The 27643-nt window shown below is 39.3% G+C and overlaps 1 protein-coding gene and 1 long non-coding RNA gene across 4 annotated transcripts; one reads left to right on the top strand and one right to left on the bottom strand.

Moving 5' to 3' along the window:
- Positions 1–253: 253 nt before the first annotated feature.
- On the bottom strand, positions 254–4963 carry LOC128508049 (uncharacterized). The gene is made up of 3 exons (XR_008355856.1): positions 4519–4963; positions 2670–3278; positions 254–1437 (listed from the first exon to the last, which is right to left on the bottom strand). It is a non-coding gene; the product is annotated as an uncharacterized LOC128508049 (long non-coding RNA).
- Positions 4964–5346: 383 nt separating this feature from the next.
- cep83 (centrosomal protein 83) lies at positions 5347–26687 on the top strand. 3 transcript variants are annotated; one of them, XM_053479233.1, is made up of 16 exons: positions 5347–5449; positions 6067–6274; positions 6356–6506; positions 13008–13100; positions 16768–16899; positions 17042–17293; positions 19350–19481; positions 19599–19713; positions 19831–19975; positions 20163–20312; positions 21422–21497; positions 21962–22119; positions 23997–24126; positions 25003–25106; positions 25199–25367; positions 26187–26687. In XM_053479233.1, exons 2-16 carry the CDS (start codon positions 6072–6074, stop codon positions 26343–26345), a joined length of 2169 nt encoding a protein of 722 aa, XP_053335208.1. In that variant the 5' UTR covers positions 5347–5449; positions 6067–6071; the 3' UTR covers positions 26346–26687. The 3 variants fall into 3 exon arrangements, with proteins under 3 accessions (XP_053335208.1, XP_053335216.1, XP_053335227.1); XM_053479241.1 differs by having other exon boundaries at positions 5413–5449; positions 6123–6274; XM_053479252.1 differs by lacking the exons at positions 5347–5449; positions 6067–6274 and adding an exon at positions 12010–12231 and having other exon boundaries at positions 6375–6506.
- Positions 26688–27643: the final 956 nt, after the last annotated feature.

Below are 27643 nucleotides of genomic sequence, written 5' to 3'. Positions count from 1 at the left end.
CATGCACTGCTTTGCAATGAGCACATAACCTGAGACCACTAGTGGCAATGTCTCTGGCATCCAAGATCAACTCAGCTTCTGGAACTAGTACTAACCATTTTATCAAAACTAAATTGTTAAAACTGCGACGATGAAGAGATGATTTTTCAGAAATTCCTGAAAAACAATAACAAAAACAATTACAGTAAAGTTATATTCTATCCATCTAGATAACTTACATAATAAATCGATTTTATTTCAAAGTTCCTTAAGTTAGCCGCTGGCTTCTCTGTCTGGTTAGAGTGTGAATGTAACATGTAGAAAAAGCAGATTGTGTACATCATTAAAAGTTCCTAGAAACAAACAGACAAGGCGAACTGCCAAAACTACTCACATACTGTACTGGTCTGAAGCAGAAAAAGGCCGGGATCAGAGGGGCGGAACCGAAGGCCAATTATTACTTGTCAATTCTGGTGCTACTTCCTGTGAGACACCACAAAGCTCTTTGATAAGTTGTTCCATAAACTCGTTATGGGACAGGTTACCATATAGTTCTTTATGCACAATGAAAGCATTGGTGGCAGCAATGTCCAAGAAGTGTACAAAAATCTTTCTGCACCACTTCATTGTTTTGTGCTGTGCAGTGTAGTACTGTAATAGCTGACCAGAGAGATCAACGCCCCCCATGTGCTGGTTGTACGCGGTCACAGGTGCAGGACAACGAAATGTCATTGTAGTGTACCCATTTAAAGAATCAGCAAGAACAAACAACTTAAATCCCCACTTAGTTTGCTTGGCTTTCATGTACTGTCATTCATGTGCGTGCTTTGCATGCCACCATTCTCTCATCCACAGCTAAATTTCTTTTAGGATGATAGATTTGCAAGCATGACGGATAGTGTCCATAAGAGGTCTAACCCTGAACAGACAATCGTGTTCGGATGTGCCTCTCCTCCTGTCATTCTCCTTGTTTGCATCTGGGTGACTCATGTGCACGTTCCTAGATATCATCCAGTATCTGTCCCTTGACATAACAGTAGCTGGAAAAGGTACTGTGAAAATACTGTTCTCTCTCCAGTAGTCTGTAATGGAGGACAACTTCACCATGGCCATGTAAAATATGATCCCAATGTAGTGGTACATCTCAGTGATGCTGATGTCTGTCCATTTATATTTGCGTCCTTTTGCAGTTGCTTTGGCAGCCTGAGCATTGGTGTTATGGCACAGAGTAGGAACAGCGCTCGTTGAAAAAAACAGCTTGAATAGAATCATCGAAGAATGTGAGTCAGCAGACAGCATTTGTGGTCCAGGTTCCTCCTTCTAGTGAGCCTACAGGAGCTTCTCTGTTAGACAGCAGTGATTCCGTTAGTGTGTGTGTGTGCGTGAGAAAGTTGTCCTACACAGTAGCCCTTCCCACTTCTGCTGATGTGGTAGTACGCAGCCTCAAACATTGTTTAGCTGAAAAAAAAAAGTTTTTTTAGGATGAATATGCTCAACATGAGGGTAGTGAAGGAGTCAGAGCAACTGGAGTAGCCTGGTAGACTTTGTACCCAATGCAATTTTGTTCACAACCAAGCATTAAATGCACCATTGACAAAACATATAATGAATAATGATTATAATATTTTCTATTTTGCTCATCTAGTCGCATTGGGCCTGGTGCCTTTTCCAAGGAAACTTTGGGAACAAGGCTGGATACACTCTGGACGGGGTGCCAATCCATCTTGCAGCACACGCACACACAGACACTATGAATAATTTGGGAAAGCCAAGTAGCCTAATTTGCATCTCTTTGGACTGTGGGAGGAAACTGGAGTACTTGGAGGAAATCCACCAAGCATGGAGAGAACATGCAAACTCCATGCACACAGACCCAAGGCGAGAAACAAACCCAGACCCTAGGGTCCAAGGTGACAGTGCTAATCAGAAGAAATAACATCTGCTGCAGATTAAGGATGAAAATGACATCACTGGTTTAAAACAATGCCTTTTGGGTCCCCATCCTGCCAGGCAAGCTTTCACACTTGCCAGTAAATTGTAAAGAATGAAAGGATAAATTGTAAAGAATAATTGTTTTGCAATGTATGCCATTGTTTGGCAGATGGATGACATAATTAGGGGGAGTAAGGGAAGGGCAAGGCATTTTATAGGGATTCATACTTAAAAACAGAATTTGTTGTTGGCAGTGATAAAGTATAGGTAACACAAATAAAAATGAACAGATAAAAATTAAAGTGAAAAGTAAAGCCACTGATGCATTCGTAGTGGAAGCATGAGGAATTATTATTACCGCTTTCAAAAGTCTTTCAGCATGTTGGAGAAGACTTTTTGGAGTTGTGGGAGGAAAAACAATCAATACCGTCATCAATCAAGATTTTTTCTTGATGGAAATTAATGTTGGGAGAAGCATGAAATTGTTTAAACAAATTCATGGTAAATGCATACCGTATTCAAAGATAAAGGCAAGCCAACAAAATATTAGAATGGGCAACTTCTTATTTGCCAGGCGATTCTAAGTACATGGGGATATCAAAAAGTTTTGAGATTTGCGCACCACAGATCTGATCGATTTTATCATACGTTTTCCCTCAGATACTTTAAACTCTGCCAATGGAATTTGCTATTGACGGTCTGGCCCTAGGGGCGAAAAAAGATAATGAGTTGCGCACTTGGTTGTGCTGCAGACCTACCTCGCCTTTTTCGGTCATGGGCTGTTCCACTTTGAAGACTGTTGCTTCGTCTCATAGTCGTACCCAAGTTTCGTCACCTGTAATGATCCTCGACATAAAGGACGAATCATCCATGGCATGCTGATGAAGTTCTTGGCAAAATTCAACGTGATGTTTTTTTCTGCGTAACGGACGTGGTCATATTACAAAATGAGTCTTTAAACTTTTTGATACCACCTCATAACCTCCACTCAAATCAATTCAATTTTATTTGTAAAGAGCTTGTTTTCTGTCGCAAGCTGCTTTACAGATTCAGAGGAAGAATATGGATATGTGTAAATGTGAAAAATGTGTACGAGTTAAAATTATTAGATTGTGCCTGATGAGCAAGCTGAGGGCGACGATGATAAAATTCCAGTCCTGATTATGAAGCAAATGCAGTCCTCAGAGAACAGCTGGTAAATCATGATAAAGTGAAGCTGTCCCCAGTCACCACATGCCCAAGTAGACCACACAGGGCCTCCATGCAATGAGATCTTCAACTAGAAGCACGGCACCAGGATGACTCAAACAGGTCCAGAGGGTAGAGGGGGGTCTGGATTGTTGGCAGCTCATGAGCAGCATATGTAGCTTGACAGAGAAGAACAGGTAGAGAGAGAGAAAGAGAAAGAGAAGAGAGGAGCGGAGAAGCAACAGTTAGGTATGGTGACAATCACAAAATGTATAAGGTGAATGTATATTTTTAGTAGTGCAGAGTGCAAGCAGGGACTCCGGCAGGACTAACTATAACAACATAACTAAAAGGGAGAGCCAGAAGGAAACACAGACATGAGGGCTCCCTGGAATGTAAAGCAACCAGTCACTCCACTGTCAACAAACCTGAGTGATCAATGAGAGTGGGGAAGACAGCATCTAAACATACCAGTTTACCAGAAGGCTAATTGCAGAGTCCTGAACATTAATTGGAAGGCTATTCCATAACTTTGGGGCTTTGTAAGAAAAAGATCTGCCCCCTGCTGTAGTTTTCATAATCTAAAGTACTGACAAGCAGTCTGCATCCTTTGATCGAAATAAGCGCGGCGGATCGCAAGACACTAGCAATTCACACAGGTACTGCAGCACGAGACCATTCAATGCTTTATATGTTAAAAATAGTACTTTAAAATTTATGCAAAATTTTACTGGAAGCCAATGCGGTGTGGATAAGATAGGGGTGATGTGCTCGTATCTTCTGGTTCTAGTGAGGACTCTCGCTGTTGCATTCTGAACTAACTGAAGCTTGTTTATGCACCTAGTTGAACAATCTGGCTTTGCTGAGACATATAACTGTTTTTCATCAGTATGACAATGAAAACTAATACAATGCTTACAAATTATGTTGCCCAGAGGAAGCATGTAAAAAGAAAAAAGTGGTACAGTGGTTCTAAAATTGAACCCTGTGGAACACCAAACATTACATTAGAACATGCAGAATAGTAACTATTTAAAGAAACTGATAACGATCAGGGGCGTTCCCTTTCTTCCTACTACCTTTTCTAATCTATGTAGGAGAATACTATGATTGATGGTGTCAAAAGTTAAGTCAAGTAGTACAAGCAAAGAGACACAACCCTGATCAGAGGCCAATAGTAAGTCACCTACTACTTTAACATGTGCTGTCTCTGTGCTATGATGACATCCTGATTGATACAGTTTGTGTATGCTATTACTATGTAGATATGTACATAGCTATGCTACTATCTTTTCCAGGATCTTAGAGAAAAAGGCAAGGTTTAATATCGGCCTATAATGGGACAGCTGACATGGGTCAACGTCAGGCTTCTTAATAAGGGGTGTAATAACTGCTAATTTAAAAGGTTTTGGAACATACCGCATGCTGAGTGAATAGTTGTTCAACAGGGGATCTGTTAATGCTGGTACTTTCTGCTTGAAAAAATGTGTTGGTATAGGATCTAGTTTACAGATTGATGATTTTGCTGAAAATTATTTTAGGTTCTGATCTGATATGGTTAGTTTATTATCTGCATCAATGAAATTGCCTGATTTTAAAGCCTGAATTTTTTCCCCTAATGTTTATGATTTTGTTATTAAAAAAGTTAATGAAATCCTCACTACTGCAGGTTATTGATGTGGGGATTTTTGTAGTGGTCCTACTCCTGGTTAATTTGCTACAGTATTAAATAAAATATAGGATTGTTTTTACAAGTTTTTGTTATTTACGTTCTAATCACTGTGAACAAAACTTATTTTGTTTTGTAGTGGACACAGATCATATATATTATTGGAAAAAAAAATGATTCCTTGAACCTGACCGAGAAATGCGAAGGCTAATTGTGCGTTTTATTTAAGAAAAACACAGCCCTATCGTTTACTGGTTTGTACGGATCAGTCTTGCCAGGACCAACATGGCGGCCGCGTTGACGTTATCACAGCAACGAGCTTAACACAGATATTGGTGTCTGATGGCAACGGCATCAACAGTACACATATTAGCATGTTTTACCTTTAAATATAAACATGTATTAACTGTATATTAATTTCCATTCGTTTGTTAAGTCTAAATCATTGATAGATCTCTATAGTAATATGCATTTCCTCACAGTTAGCTGGTTAGCATGTTGCTAATAGTACACGAAAGCAGACGCGTTCATTAAAGAGAACATAAATAAAAAAATAAAATTTGTACTCGAACACAACGAGGTCGAAAACGCCATTCCAAGCTCCGCCTTCCCAAGTCTAATACGTTGTGCACACAAAAGGGGAATCGGAATTCAGGACTACACCGGAACTGTGCTAATACGGTAGGAGTTTGGTGTACTCTGAGCTTATGTACTGTATGTTTATAAACGCCTTGCCTTTTCATTGCCTTGTGGTGCAGTAAGAGTAGATACATGATGACATGTCTTTCCGCCATGCTTTTGTTCACTTTCTGCCTGTTTCAGAACCAGTCTGTGAAACGCAAACTTAGCTATTTTACACAACACACTCGGACGCAACTCTCTTTGATATCTGCGTCAGTCACTGAGGACCACTAACAGATCAATCACTAACACTGAGGACAAACCAAAAGTAAACGAACCGGCGGTGTGTGTGTGTGTGTGTGTGTGTTCACGCGCGCTCCCGTTGCTCAGACAACACACCGCCGTGTCCCGCGTGCGCTCGGCTAATCACTCTCTGTATCCACAACAAAACATGAAGAGAAATCACTTGAGACTGAAGTGTACCAGCTGTTCGTCTCTGATTAGCTTCTTTACAGTGTTAGAGCACATATACACCCGAACAAACGTCTTAGCGCTGCACTGACAGTTGGCCAGTCCTTAGACCAGAGCTTGTAGAAAGAGAGCTGTTAGAGCTTCTCAAGGTCACAGTGTTGTGCTGGAGGTTTACAAGAGCTTTTACTCTGTTTTTCATCTTGAAGAAAACATGGATGGTGGTGTACCAAGTAATTTTTCTACCATGTTTCCAAACTTGGAGGCTAGTGGAAGTGCCAAAGCCCATGATGCAAGCCCAGGGTCAGTGGCGCTTCACGGCTTGGACACTGAGCTCCAGAAGATGCTGATTGATGAAAGGATGCGCTGTGAAAACCATAAGACCAACTACCAGACACTTAAAGCTGAGCACACCCGGTCAGTACTTCAGTTGTTTTGGTTTGCTCATTTGAGGCATTTTATTTATTTATTTATTTATTCATTCATTAATTTGCGTAGACTTCAGGGTGAGTATACACGGGTCCAGGGTGAGCTGAAAAGGATGCTGAGTGAGAAGCAGGCTGGTCAGGAGAAACTGCAGTTGTTGCTGGCAGAGCTGAGAGCAGAGGTGTTGGATAAGACACGGGAGCTTGAGGAACTAAAATTACAGGTACGTTATAGAAATATTTAAGAGTCTTTACCTGTGAGTCAGCGATTAAAAAAAAAAAAAAAAAAAAAGAAAGATATAAGCTAGAAGGGCATACAAAAGTAAATGGAAGAAGGAGTTTGGTTAAAAGCATATAATACACTATAACAATTATCTCGTACATTGTGGTATGTTGAAAACATGACACTCAGATATTAAACTATTGCACTTCAAATTTACAAATTGCACTTTATCATAAAGGTTTAATTGCACATTTGATGTCACAGATTTTATACTGTTCTTGTTCTTGATAATAAATAGGTGAAAGATGGTTATCTCAATACCAGTTATATGTACACTGGTTACAGCAATCTCTAATGATAGAGATAAAAACTTAAAGGGGTAAGACCGACATGCTGTTTTGTTCCCTTGGGTGTGTAAAAAACATTAAAAAATATAGTAAATTCAAAAATATATCCTTGTTTACTTATTCAGTGACATAAAAAAAAAACTTCAACTTGGTGACATTTAGATCTTTGGTTTATAATAGTGAAGAGACCATATGAGTGAATTATTATTTGAATAGTAGAATAGCATTGAAAAATAGAATAGAATGGCCTTCCACTACCCTACACGATATACAGTCATGGCCAAAAGTTTTGAGAATTACATAAATATTGGAAATTGGAAAAGTTGCTGCTTAAGTTTTTAAAATAGCAATTTGCATATACTCCAGCATGTTATGAAGAGTGATCAGATGAATTGCATAGTTCTTTGCCATCAAAATTAATTTAATCCCAAAAAAAACCTTTTCACTGCATTTCATTGCTGTCATTAAAGGACCTGCTGAGATCATTTCAGTAATCGTTTTGTTAACTCAGGTGAGAATGTTGATGAGCACAAGGCTGGATATCATTATGTCAGGCTGATTAGGTTAGAATGGCAGACTTGACATGTTAAAAGGAGGGTGATGCTTGAAATCATTGTTTTTCCATTGTTAACCATGGTGACCTGCAAAGAAACGCGTGCAGCCATCATTGCGTTGCATAATAATGGCTTCACAGGCAAGGATATTGTGGCTACTAAGATTTTACCTAAATCAACAATTCATAGGATCATTAAGTACATCAAGGAAAGAGGTTCAAATCTTGTTAAGAAGTCTTCAGGGCGTCCAAGAAAGTCCAGCAAGCGCCAGGATCATCTCCTAAAGAGGATTCAGCTGCGTGATCGGAGTGCCACCAGTGCAGAGCTTGCTCAGGAATGGCAGCAGGCAGGTGTGAGTGCATCTGCACACACAGTGAGGCGAAGACATTTGGAAGATGGCCTGGTGTCAAGAAGGGTAGCAAAGAAGCCACTTCTCTCCAAAAAAACATCAACAGATTGATCTTCTGCAGAAAGTATGGTGAATGGACTGCTGAGGACTGGGTCAAAGTCATATTCTCCGATGAAGCCTCTTTCTGATTGTTTGGGGCATCCGGAAAAAGGCTTGTCCGGAGAAGGAAAGGTGAGCGCTACCATTAGTCCTGTGTCATGCCAACAGTAAAGCATCCTGAGACCATTCATGTGTGGGGTTGCTTTTCATCCAAGGGAGTAGGCTCACTCACAATTTTGCCCAAGAACACAGCCATGAATAGAGAATGGTACCAAAACACCCTCCAACAGCAACTTCTTCCAACAATCCAACAACAGTTTGGTGAAGTACAATGCTTGTTCCAGCACGATGGAGCACCGTGCCATAAGGCAAAAGTGGCTCAGGGACCAAAACATTGAAATTTTGCGTCCATGGCCTGGAAACTCCCCAGATCTTAATCCCATTGAGAACTTGTGGTCAATCCTCAAGAGGTGGGTGGACAAACAAAAACCCACTAACTCTGACAAACTCCAAGAAGTGAATAAACTGCAAATACTGACTCTTTGCATAAATGTCATGTAATTGTTGATAAAAGCCTTTAAAACGTATAAAGTGCTTGTAATTATATTTCAGTACATCACAAAAACAACTGAAACAAAGATCTAAAAGCAGTTTAGCAGCAAACTGTGTGAAAACTAATATTTGTGTCATTCTCAAAACTTTTGGCTATGACTTTTTTACACTCACTTAAAGATTAGATTAGATTATATTCAACTTTATTGTCATTAAACATGTACAAGGCAAAGAAATGCAGTTTAGGTCTTACTAGAAGTGCAATTAGCAGAAAGTGCAGGGTAAAGGTATAAGTTCTAAGTACACCTAATAGGGATATGTGCAGGGAGAAGCTATGGGTAACTATTACAGAATGATATTGTGAGGGCATAATATACAGATTGCTAGTAACTATAATTATAAATCAATAAACAATATATTTAAGTTGCTATTAACTATAGTCAGGAATTTGCAAATAGATATAAACATAATATACATAATAATATACATAATATACAGGTTGCTATTTTATTTTTAGGAACACCTGTTCAATTTATCATTAATGCAATTATCTAATCAACCAATCACATGGCAATTGCTTCAATACATTTAGGGGTGTGGTCCTGGTCAAGACAGTCTGAACTGAATGTCAGAATGGGAAAGAAAGGTGATTTAAGCAATTTTAAGCGTGGCATGGTTGTTGGTGCCAGACGGGCCAGTCGGAGTATTTCACAATCTGCTCAGTTACTGGGATTTTCACGCACACCAATTCTAGAGTTTACAAAGAATGGTGTGAAAAGGGAAAAACATCCAGTATGCGGCAGTCCTGTGGGCGAAAATGCCTTGTTGATGCTAGAGGTCAGAGGAGAACTGGACAGTTGAAGACTGGAAAAATGTTGCCTGGTCTGATGAGTTTCAATTTTTGTTGAGACATTCAAATGGTAGAGTCGGAATTTGGCATAAACAGAATGAGAACATGGATCCATCATGCCTTTTTACCACTGTGCAGGCTGGTGGTGGTGTTGTAATGGTGTGGGGAATGTTTTCTTGGCACAATTTAGGCCCCTTAGTGCCAATTGGGCATCGTTTAAATACCACGGTCTACCTGAGCATTGTTTCTGACCATGTCCATCCCTTTGTGACCACCATGTATCCATCCTCTGATGGCTACTTTCAGCAGGATAATGCACCATGTCACAAAGCTCGAATCATTTCAAATTGGTTTCTTGAACATGACAATGAGTTCACTGTACTAAAATGGCCCCCACAGTCACCAGATCTCAACCCAATACAGCATCTTTGGGGTGTGGAGGAACGGGAGCTTCGTGCCCTGGATGTGCATCCCACAAATCTCCATCAACTGCAAGATGCTATCCTATCAATATGGGCCAACATTTTTAAAGAATGCTTTCAGCACCATGTTGAATCAATGTTACGTAGAATTAAGGCAGTTCTGAAGGCGAAAGGGGGTCAAACACCGTATTAGTATGGTGTTTCCTTTAGGTGAGCGTAAGTGGCACAGATAATGGATGGGTGGTCCTCCATGAAAAAAAAAAAAACTGCTTGTGCATCTTTGTCGCATTGTACATCTAACCCTAACCCGAGGTCTTTAGACAAAACTGGTTAGTTAGCAGTGAGCTGTGTGTGGTTGCATGTATGAAAATGTATACCTTTCATCCATGGGTTTGATCACTTGTTTCAGAGTACAGTAAAACTTTGGATTACAAGTAACTTGGTTTGTGAGTGTTTTGCCAGACGAGCAAAAATTTGTAATAAATTGTAATTTATCTTTTAATTTTTAATTTAATAATTGCACTATGTGTAGTACGTATGTGCTTTGTCTGCCAAGTGTCACGTGCTCACAACTGAGCCAATGGCTAGTTGTGAGTTAGTGCTGTGGGATTGTGGGTAATCGTCTCACATGACCCATCGCATGTGTACTGTTTACTATAACATTGTGACTGTGTGTGTCTTGTGTGTGCGCGCGTAAAGGATTATTTTTTTTTTTTCATTTTGTGTCCAAGTGTATTGACTATTCTTTAGTAACTGTACTGCAACAACAGTTACCTTGAAGAAAAAAGTTTTAAAAGGCTGTAGAAGTGCGGGAGATGATTCTGTTTAATGACAATGCAATGTCACATTTCCACAAAATTCTCAAATGGAGGCAAGGGTTCGTGACTGGGTGCGTGAGTGGGTACGAGCAAGGGTGCGGGCCTGCGTGCGAGCGAGGGTGCGTGGATCCACTGGGATTACTTTTTTGATGTAACGAGTATTCTAACACATTAGGTCCGCCATTTAAGTACTCAGTTATTGTGTGAGAAAAGTCGTCCTACAAGCCCCGCCCCGATAACCCGCCCCCCTCTGTTATTCCTGCTGTTATACCCCTATCTTACCTATGCAGTTTGACTATGTGAGGAGCAACGCGTGGAAAGAATGAAACCTAATCACAGCGCCAAAACTCGCGATGAATCATGATGAACCGTACTCACGGCCACTGCGCGAAACCACGTAGGTGAGAGAGGGGTATTAGCAGTTAACAGATTATGGGCCAAACTTCGCTAAGTGATGATGGTAGAATAATTATAAAGGTCTTGACTAAAACAGCATGCATGAGGAATCACAAAGAAGTTTTCATTTCCTGCAACGGAAAAGTACTCTAACTAGTTACTTTTATCAGAAAGTAATGCAATAATGTAACTGATTACTTTTTAAAGACAGTAATTTTGTAATGTAATTAATTACTTTGAAAAGTAACGTCTCCCAACACTGTTACTGACATCTGTACCATGGAATATAATTAAATCTAGCGTATGATTAAAACGATGAGTTGGTCTATTTATGTTTTGTTTAACCCCAAAGGAATTTAGCAAATACATAAATGCGAGTCCTAAAGCGTCATTAGCATGAATATTAAAGTTTCCTACTATTAACACTTTGTCAGAGTTGATCAGTAGATCGGTCAGTAGATGTCCAAACTTTTAAAGAAAATCTGTGTTGGGTCTATACATGGTGGCCAGGGCAAAATATAGCAGATATTCATTATGGATGTCAGTGAGTGCAAGATTAATGATAAGTACTTCAAATGAGGTTTGTTTTCTGGGTAATGTTGAGAAAATTGTTGTTGCATCAAATTGCAACACCCCCTCCAGGATGGGGCTTATGCTTATAGAAATATCCTGACAGAGACTCATTCAGACCAATATATTAATTTGGTCTAAGCCACGTTTCGCTAAGGCAGAGTTCAAGACAATAATCTGAGATAAATTCATTAATGATTACTTTAGGTGCAAGGGATCTAATGTTGATAAGCTTAAACATTGGAAGTATATTTTGTTTAGTTATTTGGCCTTTTTCTGTATTTATGGTAATTAGATTTCGCTTTTAACGTGTTTATTCTTTTTTCTCACTATTTGGGAAACAGACACAATTTCCATAGGACAAGCTATGTGTGCATTTCTATTAGCATTGCCGCCAGTAGTTGCCGCCAGTCAGATGGTTCGTAGTGTCCTGGAGATGCTGTCAGAGAGGACTTATCAACAAAGTTATCAACAAAGGGTAATTTCTGTTGTTGACACCAAGATTGTAACCATTCATTAAAAGCAAATAATCTACTGAACCTTTCAGTTCCTCGCTGAAATGTGGGAAGCAGTCCTGACACTATGATCTTTGCCGTGGGCAAAAAACCTTTTCAACCAGGCTCCTGAAGTTCTACTTTACAATATCCGTCTGCCTCAGCCTGGTGTCGTTTGTGCCAGCACGGAGGACCAAAGTGCCAATGTTTTCTTTTAGGGCCGCGGACACATGGGCAGCGACATCCTAACCCTAACCCAAGAACACAGGCACCAGGTAAACAACGAGTGCGCACCTTATCTTTAGCTGTGATAGCACAGACGTGCCAGACAATGGAGTCTCCGATGATCAGTGCGTCGTATAATGTCTTGCGAAGAGGAGCAAAGCGGTTTCAGGTCGAGATCTCGAAGACTGGAGAGGTCCACACCCAGGGCCTGGATCATGTATTTCGTTGCTGCTGCATCCAAGCTCCGTGGTATCCCGGTGCCGGAGTAAACAAAACCTGGGCGGGCCATGTCCTTGGTGTGTTGGACCTGGACAGAGAAACACGTGGGGTTGAGATTGTCAAAGGATTTGTGTCATGCTGAGAATTTACCTGGGAAAGGTGAGCGTCGGTCCACGAAGGTTCCTGCATCGACTTTCCCACGGCCTCCAGCTCCAAATCCACCGAGAGCAGCTCGAATGTATCCTCACCTGCACCATTCTGAGGCAGACACACAACCGACATGGGTTTAGTGAAAAAAGCGTAGACAAACTTTGATAGCCGGACTAACAGGCTAGCGATGCTAAGGGGATAGCCGACTAGACGCGGTGTGCTGGAAAACAATTAAAACTAATGATATAACAAGCGTTTCGAATGTGTATGTTATGAAATACTTATCTGTCACGTGTTCACTCTTCGTTGTATAATGTATAACCAAGCTTTATGCAAACCATGAAGATTTATCAATACCATGATAGTCAACCCTAAATGTCTTTTGTGCTTTTTTTTCTCTGAATCTCATGTTTGCTAGAATAATGTGATTATGTATACAAACCTTTGTGTGTATTAGGTGATGACCCCTCAGCGGCTGGAGTTATTAAAAGCCCAGGTGCAGCAGGAGATGGAAGTTCCTATCATGGAGCGCTTTCGTAAGCTAGAGGAGGTAAATGAGCTCTAACCTTTTTCTAGCCAGAGCCCTGGTAGGTGTACACAGCTTAAGCTTTTAAAGGGGTCATACGGGCCTACATGCACTTTTTAAAGCTGTTTGGACTGAAATGTTTGTTAGGAGAGTGTGTACACAACCACTCTACAATGATAAAGAGCCGCCCAGTGATTTTCTTTTAATTTATTAAAATAACATGCCCCTTCTGAAATCAGGCCAATCTCAAATGCCTGTCGATGTGACGTCACACCGACAGAGGCCGCTCCTACTATAGTTAATTGACACTGGTGTTTTAGCAAAAACTCGCCCCGAGTGAGAAGAAGCTGTCGGCCACTGTTTTTCGACACTGGAGCAAAATGGCGCCTAAGCGAGTGTGGTGTACAGTTATTGGGTGTCATTCATAAACGCGGGTCAATATAAAGCAGGTTTTGCTAGGATGCAGCTCCCAAAAAATGGATCTGTACTAACGCTTCGTGTTCCTGCTTCATCTTCACCAGGCTCGGTGAGTTTAATTTCTTTTTCTATGAATCTTTGCAGATCGCCTTTTCTAATAATCACGATGAATGCGGAGTGTAAGTTAACTTACACTCTCATAGAACATGGTTATGTAGTCTTCTCTTTGTACAGTGGTGTGAAAAACTATTTGCCCCCTTCCTTATTTTTTATCCTTTTGCATGTTTGTCACACAAAATGTTTCTGATCATCAAACACATTTAACTATTAGTCAAAGATAACACAAGTAAACACAAAATGCAGTTTTTTTGGCCCTGTGTGAAAAAGTAATTGCCCCCTGAACCTAATAACTGGTTGGGCCACCCTCAGCAGCAATAACTGCAATCAAGCGTTTGCGATAACTTGCAACGAGTCTTTTACAGCCCTCTGAGAGGAATTTTGGCCCACTCATCTTTGCAGAATTGTTGTAATTCAGCTTTATTTGAGGGTTTTGTAGCATGAACCGCCTTTTTAAGGTCATGCCACAACATCTCAGTAGGATTCAGGTCAGGACTTTGACTAGGCCACTCCAAAGTCTTCATTTTGTTTTTTTTCAGCCATTCAGAGGTGGATTTGCTGGTGTGTTTTGGGTCATTGTTCTGCTGCAGCACCCAAGATCGCTTCAGCTTGAGTTGACGAACAGATGGCCGGACATTCTCCTTCAGGATTTTTTGGTAGACAGTAGAATTCATGGTTTCATCTATCACAGCAAGCCTTCCAGGTCCTGAAGCAGCAAAACAACTCCAGACCATCACACTACCACCACCATATTTTACTGTTGGTATGATGTTCTTTTTCTGAAATGCTGTGTTACTTTCACGCCAGAGGTAACGGGACACGCCCCTTCCAAAAAGTTCAACTTTTGTCTCGTCGGTCCACAAGGTATTTTCCCAAAAGTCTTGGCAATCATTGAGATGTTTTTTAGCAAAATTGAGACGAGCCTTAATGTTCTTTTTGCTTAAAAGTGGTTTGCCTCTTGGAAATCTGCCATGCAGGCCATTTTTGCCCTGTCCCTTTCTTATGGTGGAGTCGTGAACACTGACTTTATTTGAGGCAAGTGAGGCCTGCAGTTCTTTAGATGTTGTCCTGGGGTCTTTTGTGGCCTCACGGATGAGTTGTCTCTGCGCTCTTGGGGTAATTTTGGTCGGCCGGCCACTCCTGGGAAGGTTCACCACTGTTCCATGTATTTGCCATTTGTGGATAATGGCTCTCACTGTGGTTCGCTGGAGTCCCAAAGCTTTAGAGATGGCTTTATAACCTTTACCAGACTGATAGATCTCAATTACTTTTGTTCTCATTTGTTCCTGAATTACTTTGGATCTTGGCATGATGTCTAGCTTTTGAGGTGCTTTTGGTCTACTTCTCTGTGTCAGGTAGCTCCTATTTAAGTGATTTCTTGATTGAAACAGGTGTGGCAGTAATCAGGCCTGGGGGTGACATCAGAAATTGAACTCAGGTGTGATAAACCACAGTTAAGTTATTTTTTAACAAGGGGGGCAATCACTTTTTCACACAGGGCCATGTAGATTTGGATTTTTTTTTCCTCCCCTAATAACGTAAACCTTCATTTAAAAACTGCATTTTTTGTTCAATTATGTTATCTTTGACTAATAGTTAACGGTTTTTGATGAGCAGAAACATTTAAGTGTGACAAACATGCAAAAGAATAAGAAATCAGAAAGGGGGCAAATAGTTTTTCACACCACTGTACATCCGTCTCTATATAATTCCTAATCGCCCGTTTATAATAAACAATGGATTAAGGTGATTGTTTAGTTGCAAACTGTGTACGTAGTCGGAAAACTATATTATGCTTACCTTTGTAACGTTAGATGGTTTATAACGATGTCTGTCAAAGATTAAGAAGTCATGTAAACACATCAGTAAACACATCGTGTCCGTATCTCTCTCAGTAAGTTTCTCCGCCTTATGTTGTTGTTGCTATGCCCATGCAGTGATGAGAAAGACAAACTGCGTTGTCAGGCGATATTACAAACTTCCGGGTGGGTTCCGTACTTGAATCAAACCAAAAACTACTTAAGAAAACAGGCTCAGGCTCTAAATTCCAGCGTTTTCCAGTTTGGACTGCATTACCCACAAAGCACTGCGTTGTGGGCAATGCTTTGTGGGTAATGCAGTCCAAAGCATTGCCCGCACTGGACTACACTCCCGTGGCTATACCCCACGTGTGTTGTGAAGACACGCCCCCCAGAACTGGAGATCATAAGCACTTAAAGGAGCATGTACTGAAACAGGTTGCTGAGAACAGAGCTAGTTTTTACCAGGTAAAAGTAGTGGGTTTTTTTTACACAACCATTGGGGATTTTTTTATTATCTTTTTGATTAAAGATATTACAAACTTTTCATTAGGACCCTAAAGAATCATATTAACATTTAATGAAAAATGGGATGTGCAGGACTTTTAAGACTGGCAACCTAACCTGATAACTCAATTCTAAAATGCTTGAAGAAAGCACATTTTTAGAGAAAGAAAGAAATGAAAGGATAAGGAGAACTGTCACCTGCAGCTCAGAAGTGCACCTCACTACAGAATACATGACTAGTATGAGAAAGAGAACAGCAGTATGAACTGTCGCACTGAAGCACTATAATTTACTGAGTCATACATTGTGGGAGGTTTTCAGCATATGTCAGCATAATATCAAGGATATTTTCAGTTGTTTCACGTTATTCGTAATGGCTAGAAATCAAGTCAATCTACATGTGCATTTTAAAGAAATGAGGAATTGCCTTTAACTGAGTATTTTGTAGCATGGCTAGAAGGACAGAGTAGCTATACAGGGGGTCGATAGATATACATGTATCAACATCCATACCTCTTATCCCTGGTTCCTGTCGAGGTTTCTTTTTACAGTATTTCTATTTCAGGCAGTTTTTACTTGCCATTGTCGCCCACGGCTTGCTCATCAGGGACTGTCTTATCATTTTGATTCATACACATTTTTTACATTTCATACAAATTTCCATAAATTTTCTTTTGATTGTGTAAAGCTGCTTTGCAACAATTACCATTGTTAAAAGTGCTAAAAATAAAATTTAGTTGAATTCACCCAGAATATGAATGCACAACTATCTGCATCTGAATCTTTAGTGTTTTTTGTTTTCTTTATTTTTTTTCTTCCATTTCTTCTTGTATTTTTGTTGCATGTACCAGGAAGCTGAGAAATACAGATCTGAATACAACAAATTGCGCTACGACTTCACCTTTCTCAAATCTGAGCGAGATCACCAGCGAGAGGAACACGAGCGCATCTTGGAGGAGCAACGATTACGTTATAATGCAGATGTATGTCTTCTGTCAGAAAATACATTTCCATTGATTCTAGTGCTTCAGTTTACATTGCATCTGTGGGATGAACATATTTTATATTAAATTGGATTTAAGAGAATACTGCAATTAATTTGTGTGTTTCTTATAATTTGTTTAGCTGGCTCTTTTGGAGAGGGATAAAGAGAAGCTAAGTGCGCAGCTGCAGAGTGGTGATTATGCAAGTGATGGAAAGCGTGTGGAAGCACTATTAAGAGAAAAGGCACAACTCCATCAGCGGCTCTGTAGCCTTGAGGCCGAGGTGGCTGAGCTCCGTGCAGAGAGGGACAGCACAGGAGCACAGGCAGAAAACACACACCGCATCCAGCTCCGGCAGCTGGCCGAGTCCCAGGCTGCGCTCAAGTCACTAGAGGTAAGAGGACTTCTGGGATTACTCCAGTACTTACATTACTATGCGTCAGTCTTTTTACATCTGGTGCAGTCTGTTTCCATGGTGTTTCAAATTTTGCTCTGGATTTTTGGACTCTTCATAAAAATTAGCCACATATGTGTCACACATGGCCTCATTTCTCAAACGGGATATGACCTGATTTATACATAAATCTCTCATATGATTGTTTACAGGTCTCTATCGAAAATCTTTTCACAAAGTCAGGGTATAAAAATACCCTATTGAACATTTTGTGTAAATTAATCATTTTTATTTTATTGGCATTAATTAAAGAATATGAATACTAAAGAAAGTGAGTAAATTGAATCCAATAAAGCCAACTAAAAACCAGAATTATTGAATTACGACCATGGAAATGGCGCTAAACAGAGGGTGGGTCAGTGTGTTTGTCCACAGCTGTAATCTGTAACAGATTACTTAGCTGAGGGCAGATTTATATATTTTTGTTGGAATAGTATTAAGTTAAAGTAGGTTTCATTTAATTTCCTTTTTGCAGCAGTGTGTGCTGTTAAAATTTCAAGTACTTTTGTGGGTTTCGTTAAATACAAATGAGATATATTCAGAGTGTACAGTGGAACCTTGGATTACGAGCATAATTCGTTCCGGAAGTGGGCTCGTATTCCAAAAACACTCGTAAACCAAATTTACTTTTCCCATAAGAAATAATGGAAACTTAAATTATTTGTTCTACAGCCCCAAAAAATAAATACATAAATACAAATACAAAATATTAAGTAAAAATAAAACAAATTAACCTGCACTTTACCTTTCCAAAAAGTAAAAAATAAATCCTGGCAGATAAGCGTTTCCCTTTGTGCACACAGGCACTGTGTGTGTGCGTGTGTGTGTGTGAGGCTAGAGTAAGTGGAGACTCTTGCTTTCAGCCCCTCCTGTCTCCCTCTCCTCATCGTACACATTAAAACTTTCTTCTCTCGTTTAAATACACTCACACACACATTAACGGAAAGACTGTTGTTCTCCCCTAAATTATTAAAACTTCTCCGCTTCATTTTAATGTTGCTCGCGACAGCATTTTCAGGTTATAGTGCAAACTTTCGGGTGGATCCTGCACCTAAATCCAACTAAAAAAACTACTGAAAAACAAAACTCAGGCTCTATATTCTAGCTTAGATCTCGCCTTCGCGTTCACACACATCGGACTGCATTACCCACAATACATCTCCCGCACTGGACTACACTTCCGTAAACAGGGGTCATAAATCAACGTCTCTTTCCCGCTACACTGTTTTATCTAAAAAAAAAAAGCAATAAACATCGCTAAAGACACTTGTGTGAGCGCAAACTAACAGAATCACTGCTGTAAAGTAAAACAAACAAACAAATGACCCAGCACCTTACCACTGAAAAGATTTGTGACAGAGTTTCTTCGGAGAGCAGAGTTTGTGTCTCTTGCCTTCATTTCTGTGCGCGCATGTGTGTTTTTGTGAATGGGTGGTTACACACACACACACACACACACAGCCGGCACAGTGTCTAATTACGCTCACGCGTGCGCACACACACACCGCGATGAGAAAGAAAATAGATTTTTAACCTCTGTATTAAGATTTTCTTTTGCCTTACTTGCACGCACACACGTGTGTTATAAGAAACAGTACATGCGCTGTACACACACGCTTCTGAACACAAAATAAAATATGTTTCACACACACACGTAGTCACAGTGTTATAGTAAACAGTACACGTGTGCACAGATGTTGATTATACCAGTAAGAGACGAGCACTAAGACCCAGCAGGGGAGACGATTCCGCAGCGCGAGTAAGACAAAAACTGTTGGCTCAGTTGTGATCATGTGACGCTCGGCGTCAAAACAAGAAGCACATGCGTGAAACATGATACTCGGTGCTCTTAAACCAAGACAATATTCGTTTTTTAAGTTAAATTTTATTAAAAATCTTTGCTCGTCTTGCGGGACATTCGTAATCCGAGGTTCCACTGTACTTTAATCTAAATAAAATTTCTTGATGTTATTTGCTGCTATTTGGCATGATGCAGTCGGAGAAGCAGTCTGTGTGCATGCAGTTAGATCGAGTGGAAAAGGAGCTGCGCTTGAGCCATGAGCAGAACGCCGTCCTCACAGGAAAATTGCACAAGGCTGAGAGGGAAATAAATGCTCTGAGCAGTCAGGTCTGTTCAGCCTCAAATACATTATCTGTGGTTATTGTACTGTGTTTATGGTATGCATTAGCATTTGAATGTTTGCCATTCTCTTTGTAATATCACTTTGCAACACATCTGAAACAGGCTGAAGAAGTTAAACATGCCCATAGGTTGGAACTGGCTAATGTGAAGATGGAGTTCCTGAAAACCAGAGGAGAAGTGGAAAGGGAACGGGATAAACTGCAAACCCAAGTGCAGAGTAGGTTTTGCTACACCTTCCATTTCTACTAGAGAAAAATATAGAAAGAAAAAAAAATTTTTTTTGTAATGGCCCAGATGACTTTAAAGAAACACTTCTACTGTCTCTCTGTCTCAGGTCTGCAGTCTGATCTAGAAGTTTTTACCGCAGCGTCTAAAAGGAATAAAGAGCTGTTGTCAGAAAAAGAGCAGGAAATGGTGCTTAGGATACAGGGAGCTAGAGAAGAAGAGATGAGAAAGTTTGCTGTACTTCAGGAGGAGAAGTATGTTTTTCTCTACCTTCCTTAAGATCTCGTTTCCACCCAGGATTTTGTTTACGTTTTTGAAATTCATTTCAAAGTGGCTTTTTCCTTTTATATATCGAGTTGTCTTTTTTTTTGTAATTTATTTTGTAGATTAATTTACTTAATTGTGTTTGTTGGTGTGTGTGTGTATATGCACGTGCAACAGGCTGGAACTGGAGAATCGCCTTTCTGAGCTGGAGCAGTTAAGAGCTTTACAGGAAGCAGCAGGGAACTCGAAGAGCGAGGAATTTGAGGATCGTCTCCGTGCTGCTTGGCTTGCGGAGGAGTCTGCACGCAAAGAACTGCAGAATATCAAGTATGCACATTTCTATATTTCCAGGTATCTTTATACTTCAGTCCTGAGGCTATAAAAAATCTCTCTTAAGTCTTCTTGTTTGGTTGTTTTTTTTGTTTTTTTTTAGTTATTTAATCCTACTTCCAGTGTGGATGCACTCTAAAGAGACATTACAGTGGATTAAATTGGTGAATATGAGGCGCTTGATTCAAAACCTCTACATATTAAGCAATACTGTCAGTAGACTGCCTCACAATGTTGGTTATTCTTCATAAAATACATCCTATATTACATTTAATAATATTTATACCAAACCAAGCCCACACTTCCTTCTCTGAAAAAGAAATTTCCTCTTTTAGAAACCAAACAAAATTTTAAGCAGACTGTACCAGATCTTTAAGGTCTGGTTTAATAGAGCATTTCAGCTTCTCAGTACGTTATAAAGCGTATGTATGAGGTGATGTTGATTGAAACCTGCAGTGTACAAAATCTAAAAAATAGGGACAGCTATGTTACATGACCTAAGTCACGTTATACCTACTAAACGTTTACATGACCTATGTTACATGTTATACCTACAGTACTGTATATTTCTGACAGTCAGCTGTGTGGGTCTCTAGACAAAACATGAAACACACACACATTATTAAATGGTTTAATGTATTGGAAATGGAAACTTAAGAACTTAATACATATTGTATGATTCAGACTATTTTAAAGATTTTGTGTTAATACACCATCAAAAAGTTTCTAGATTAGTTTTGTAACACTCCAACAGATGGCAGCACAAGGCTGCATGCACAGACACAGGGAGCACCAACCTCTGTAAGTTAGTGTCCCGAAAGACATTGTCCTGTGTACATCGGGAGCTGTGCAACTGGTCTTATTCAGACCATGCGAGTTAACAGGTCCGTATTTTTCAACATTTGTGGTGTTATGCATCGAGAATTTGTTCTCGAATTATATAATAACGAATCATATTGGCAGGTTTAGAGGCATCTAAGGGAGGACATACAGTAACAAACAGAGCTTGCAAACAGAGCTAAATCTCGAAACTTTTTGATACTCTCTCGTATAATATTCTCGTATAATATTTCGTATGATAGTTTTCTGTCTCTTTCATGTCTTAGAGCTAAACTGCAGCAGCAGATGCAGCAGTTGGAGGAGCTGGTGAGACAAAAGACTGAGAACACAGAGTTGAGAAAAGTATGTACACAATCAATCCTTGAGAAACAGAATAGCTTTCTGTTTATACACTACTTGGCCAAAATTTCATTTAGTCACCTTTAACTTCTCACAAAAGAAGAACTCCATAGATATAATGCCCTGGTCATTCAGTACCTTTAGGTAGTCAGCTGACTTTATTGACTTCACACGCTTCCCTTTCACCCTGACCCACCATCGCTCTGGAATAAAGTCAATAGAGACGACACAAATCTTTTCCATTGCGCCAGTGTCCAGTCTTTATGCTTCATAACAAATTGTAGACTTTTTTCTGATTAGTCTCACTAATAAATGGTGCATGGTTTATGATTTTGTTTTACCACATTTCTATCCCTGCAGAAATTGATAATGTTGAAGGGTTCCTAACTCAATTTTTAAAATTTAAAAATAAATATTTCAATGTGTGTGGTTGCTTTTAAATGACATGGTTCTGCTTTTTTACTCAGCACAATGCAGAGCTAAATGCGCAAATCAGCACCCTGTCGTATTCAGAGCGTGAGCTGATGGACGCTAATGGAAGGCTGAGGGAGAGTCTGGAAAGAGTGAGAGAAGAGTTACAAAGTGCTCGCACACAAATGGAGAGGACTCGGCAGGAAGCCGAAAGGTACAAAAAGAAAAGAACAAGTGTTCAGACATAAAAAAAAAAAAAAACTACAGGTGTATACTGATGTTTGGGATTTCATTTCATATGCATCAAGAAATACACTGCATGAAGATTCCTTGAACTTCCTTTTTTTCTTCTGTGTTTAATCGTGGCTCATTCTGCATAACCGTCTGTATCGGAAAGTGAAAATCCACAAGTGTATCTGAGTATGGTGAGTAATAATGGTCCGCGCGGGAGTGGAGAGAAGGGAGCAATCGGTCCTGGGTGCATGTCAGTCGTGGCTAATGTTAAAAAAACTCCAAGAGATTACGACCAACTGTTCGACTGGACTCTCAGTCGTATGAATAGATATTTATTATTTTTCACTATTTACTAATGACACGTGAGTTCTGTAGTGAAGAACATGAAGAATACAATACACACATTTACTCCTCTGCTTAACATTATTTACCCGTTTACTTTCTCTCTTATTCTTTACTCTTCCACTTTCTCCTCCCCTCAAATGCACGTTTTTCCTCTGTAGTTTCCTTCTGTTCTTTCTGTTTCCTTTTTTTTTTCAGCAATCATTTCACTTTTTTGTCATATAGCTGATATGGCAAGAAGCCAAGCTCATCAGAGCTAATCCAAGCTAATGATCATAATTTTTCTTTTAAAAGTGAGGTTTTCAAAATCTCGACATATTTTAATATATTTGTCCTTCTCCGATTATGTACAATCATGTTACAAACTGGTACATTAATGCATACCAAGTAATAGAATTTTCTTTATATAGCTTGCAAAAAACTATATGTTAGTGCCTGAAATAGGGTTTGCATAATATATTTGTTCAACCAGGAAGAGAATTTAGTATTATCTAATCAGTCTATGATGCTAGGAGAGGTCAAGAGCTTCAATTAATGTTCATATCAACCATCAAAAGGGACAGGAATTGTCTGTACACGTCATGTTATTAGGATTTAATGATTATCAATAAAGTAGCATTGACCCCATCGCTGTGAAGGTTATTTTGGAAAGAGATACTGTTACTGTCAAGCTTTTTCTTATTTTTCTTCCCTTTTTCCCCTTTCCTTTTAAGTTTTCTTTTAATAGCCTTTAATGTTGCAAGGTGCAACACTATTTGATTATTTTAACTGGAACATCTGTTAACTACTCTACTATTTTTATAAAACTTGTCAATCAGTTTTTATGGTCCAATTGTTTTTGGTCCTTTTTTCTTTTTTTTTTTCAATTCATTTATGGCCCACAAGGTAAATACACTGCCTGGCCAAAAAAAGATTTCATTTAATCGCCTTCAGCTTAGATTACAGCATACATTGTGGTGGTCAATGATTAAAATTTTGTGGTAAAAATGATTCTTCAGGCTCTGACAATCCTGGAACTTTGGAAAAAGTCCTGGAATATGCATGCTCCATTAGGGGGGGAAGGTCAACTGATGAGATAATCTGGTCATTCAGTGCATTAAGGTCATCACCTGACTTAATTTTATTGCCACATAATATTGCTGATACCTGACCACCTGAAGCAACCCCAGATCATAACACTGCCTAGTGTTTCAGTGATCTCCATTCTTTTTTTCTGACCATAATTTCGTTCATCAGTTTTTGAAAAGTTCTTAACCATTAAATATGTTGAATGGTTCTTAAATCCCTCAGCTGATGTTGTTGTTATTTTTTAGCCTGATACTACCCAATAACTTATAATAATAATCAATTTTTTCCCTTTGTCCAGACTGTGTCTGATGTAAGTGAATTTTTATCTAATGGGCAGGATTCTACCCTTTAGCTACATATTAAAGTAGTACTGTGATACCCCTTTCTAACTACTTCTACCCCAGTCAGTGCTCTAATCAAGTGCAGCTGTCCTTTTATCTTTTGCAGGCTGGAAGAGGAAAAACGTGTGGAATGGTTTGAGGAAAAACATAAACTTCAGGAAAGAGTCACAGATCTGCAGGAGAAATACAGTCAAGCTAAACAACGCATGCAAAAAGCTGCTCTTGCACAAAAAAAGGTCTTTATTTTATTTTAAATTTGTCATAACCGCAAATATATGTTTCGCACTGAACTGCAATATTCTCCCTTGCACACCCGCGGTTTGAAGAGCCAGATTCTATCTGTTACTTTTTAGAGGTCCATGAGAGACTGGACACCCTATAAATTTATTTAAATGTTCATTCTTCATCTTATGACTGAGTCCATTGGTCTGATGGTGGTGCTATAGCTCAAGTTTAAAAAAATATTTGCAACAGAAATGTTTTTATCACAAGTTTTGCCATACATGGAGATGCTCATACCAGAAGTTTGTCATAATTTTATTTTACATCCTGCATTATTTTTGACATCTTGTGTATGATAAATGAAAGGACATATCACATACACACACCATTAATGAGGGTCTGCGTCTCAGTAGTGCTACCTGTGATGCACCAGATTTGGTAGGGGTATGGGTTTTTGACTGATCATGAGCAAATAGGACAGAAATGTTAGGTGTGGTATTCTGACATCCATCTGTATGCCAGTTGTGGCTCATGAAAAAGACACACAAATTTACAGTAAATGGCCTATTGCTTGTTCTCATTTTAGTTTTTATAGTTTCTCTTTATTTGGTTTGTATTTCAAATGATAACATTGTTATTTATTTGCAGCTTCTAGCAAAATTATGTTGATCTTTTTAAGCTATGTTACATCTCCCTTTTGCTCTTTTTTAAACAGTACATGGTGATTACTTCACTAGCAGTGTATCCAGTACAAAGAGTAGTTTTTAAATTACCCATACTTATTGGTGCTAGCTTCCCAGTAGTTGCACACCAGCAAAAGCACAAGCTTCCTAATTGGAATATGCCAAAAATAAAAATGTAATTAATTATCTTGTGACTTACTTTCATAGAGGAAGACCATAACTGAGACGAAGGAAAAGAAACTGCAGGATAAATTACAGCTGCTGGAAGCCAAGATAGAAGAACTGGAAATTGAGAGTTCTGTGGCCAAGAAGTACTACTTTCCCATGACCATTTCTGTTAAATTGGTGTTGTCTTTTGTTTTGAGTTAATATCAATGCATGTAATTGTATGTGTATGTTTCAGAAATCCCTCATTTGCCAAAGAGCATGCTCAACTTAGCAGGCATCTAACAGAGCTGCAGAGGAAACACAAAGAGTTTCGCCAACTGCTGTTGGGAAATCACCTGCCCTCTATGTCCCTTCCCCACTCTCTGCTCATTGCAGGACCAGAGTGTAGCTTTATAAACCTGCAGGTGAATTATTAATCTTTACCATAAGCAATATGGAAAGTCAAACTTTCTGGCACTCTATATATGAGAGCCTGTGATATGGTATGTTTTTATTTATTCAAATATTCACATACCTTTCTTTTGGCCAGTGTCCCAGTGAACCTGGCATGGAGAAATTCTTGAAGTGAGGCTCAAAAATGCCCCAGTTGCGCACCAATAATATAATAAAGAGTCTCTCCATGCAGTATGCTAGAGAAACATGTAGAGGCCTTTGAAACCCTCTTCCATGCAAAATATTTCAAACTCATTTACCTACTCAGCTTAGTGCATATGGGCTGCCATCTTTAATTTAAGTAGGTTAAACAAGAGACCAAGTTTGCAAGACCAGAGATAAATTTTAGAGTGAAGTATATTTATTTGGTAAAATTTGTGAAATGTATGTAATTTCCCCATGTATGACTATATATACAGTAGTGTTCAAAATAATAGCAGTCCAACATCAGTAAACAGATCAATAATTGTTTTGGGGAGAAATTATATTTTTTCATTGTTTTCCTTCACTTTTTGTAAACTAAAAGTACATTTAACCCATTTTTCTTCATGCTGTGATTCAGAATAGAATGTGCTGGGTGTCCAATGCATCTGTGTGATTTAAATGAAAAATTTATTATATGGATATGGAGCTTTACTCACTTTTTTCAACACGCTGCTATTATTTTGAACGCTGTGGAACTGTGTAATAGCTGTCAAAAATGTCAATAAATTTCGGGCATTTTTTAATACAATATTTTTTTTTTAACTTTAGTAGAGTTAAAATTGGTTTTATTTTTTTATTTTTTCCAGGAGGAGCAGCACCTGCGGCAGATATCCAGGGTGCAGAGGAGACTGGAGGAGCTGGAGAATAGTCAGCAACAACAGCTGCAAGAGCTGACTCCACCGCTGGATCGGGACAGAGAAAAAGACAGACTTTTAACACCTCAGGACGGCCTTCCTAATATCTGACCCTGTGCTCTTTTGGGACTATAGCCGATTATTTTGTGCCAAGTTAAATGTGGGTCCACTTGCCGTTTTGTAATTTTCTTTCTCAAAAGATAACTAAAGTCTTCCTTATCCCTGACCCAAACAATTGATTGCACCTGTTATTTTTCTCCACCTAGCTATAAATAGCATGTAATTATATGGGCTGTAACGACAAGCAGTTTGTTCAGTATTAACTGTTTAGCTGCCAGCAACCAACCTACAAGAAAAACTTTCTCAAGCCATAACCTCATTTTATGTTTTTTTTTTACATATATGATAAACAAAAGGAAAAATCTTGATTAAAACAATACTTTGTTCAAAAAAGCATCAATTCTTACACCTGCACAAAGTCAGGGAATTATTTATACCAAGCAGTGCTTTATGATCATCAATTTCATATATAGTTTGAGATACACTCATTGAGAAACACTTGTAAAAAAAAAAACTAACAAAAAAAAAACAGCTGTGCAGGGAGCTTAAACCTGGGTAAGGAACTGCCAAACTTTGCTATTTAGGTGATGTTGTGGAAGACAGCTTCATGTCACAGGTCATACACCACAAGCACAGCAGCAAGAACCAAGGTATTCGTACTGCATCAGCAAGGTCTTTCTCTGGCAACGATATCAAAGCAGATTGCTGTTTTAAGATGTGCTGTTCAAGCTATTTGAAGAGGACGAAGAAACCGGCCATGTTAAGAACCGTAGACGCAGTGGTCAGCAAAGGAAGCTTATTGCATCAGATGAAAGAAATGTCATGCTTACTTCCCTTCATCATCAGGCAATGTCCAGCAGTGCCATCAGCAAAGAACTGGTGAAAACCAGTGTGACCCAGGTACATCCATCTCCTGTCCATAGAAGTCTGGCCAGAAGTGGTCGTCGTGGAGAAATTGCAGCCCAAAAGCCATACCTCTGTCGTGGAAACAAGGCTAAGCAACTATGCATCAGAACCTAGAAACTGTCTACAGTGAAGCATGGTGGAGGTTCTATGTAAGTGTGGGGCTGCATTTCTGCATCTGTAGATTAGGTCAGGAATAATGTTCTCAATGCTGAAAAATGGTCATATACTTATCCATTATATAATAACATCAGAGATGTGACTCATTAGACCTGAATTTATTCTGCAGCGGGACAGTGACCACAAACATATAGCAAGTGTCATTATGAACTATTCCTTAAGAGATTATAAGACTATCCTAGTAATATTTCCTACATGAGCTTCTAATGAGACACTTAAATCAGCTTAGTTCTAACTGCCTGTGGTCCTAATACAAGTATTTCTTG

Source organism: Clarias gariepinus, chromosome 2 (genome assembly GCF_024256425.1).
Source record: "Clarias gariepinus isolate MV-2021 ecotype Netherlands chromosome 2, CGAR_prim_01v2, whole genome shotgun sequence".
In the NCBI taxonomy this organism is placed as follows: domain Eukaryota; kingdom Metazoa; phylum Chordata; class Actinopteri; order Siluriformes; family Clariidae; genus Clarias; species Clarias gariepinus.
Note: the sequence above shows the minus strand (reverse complement) of the source record. Positions and strands in the feature narration are given on the sequence as shown.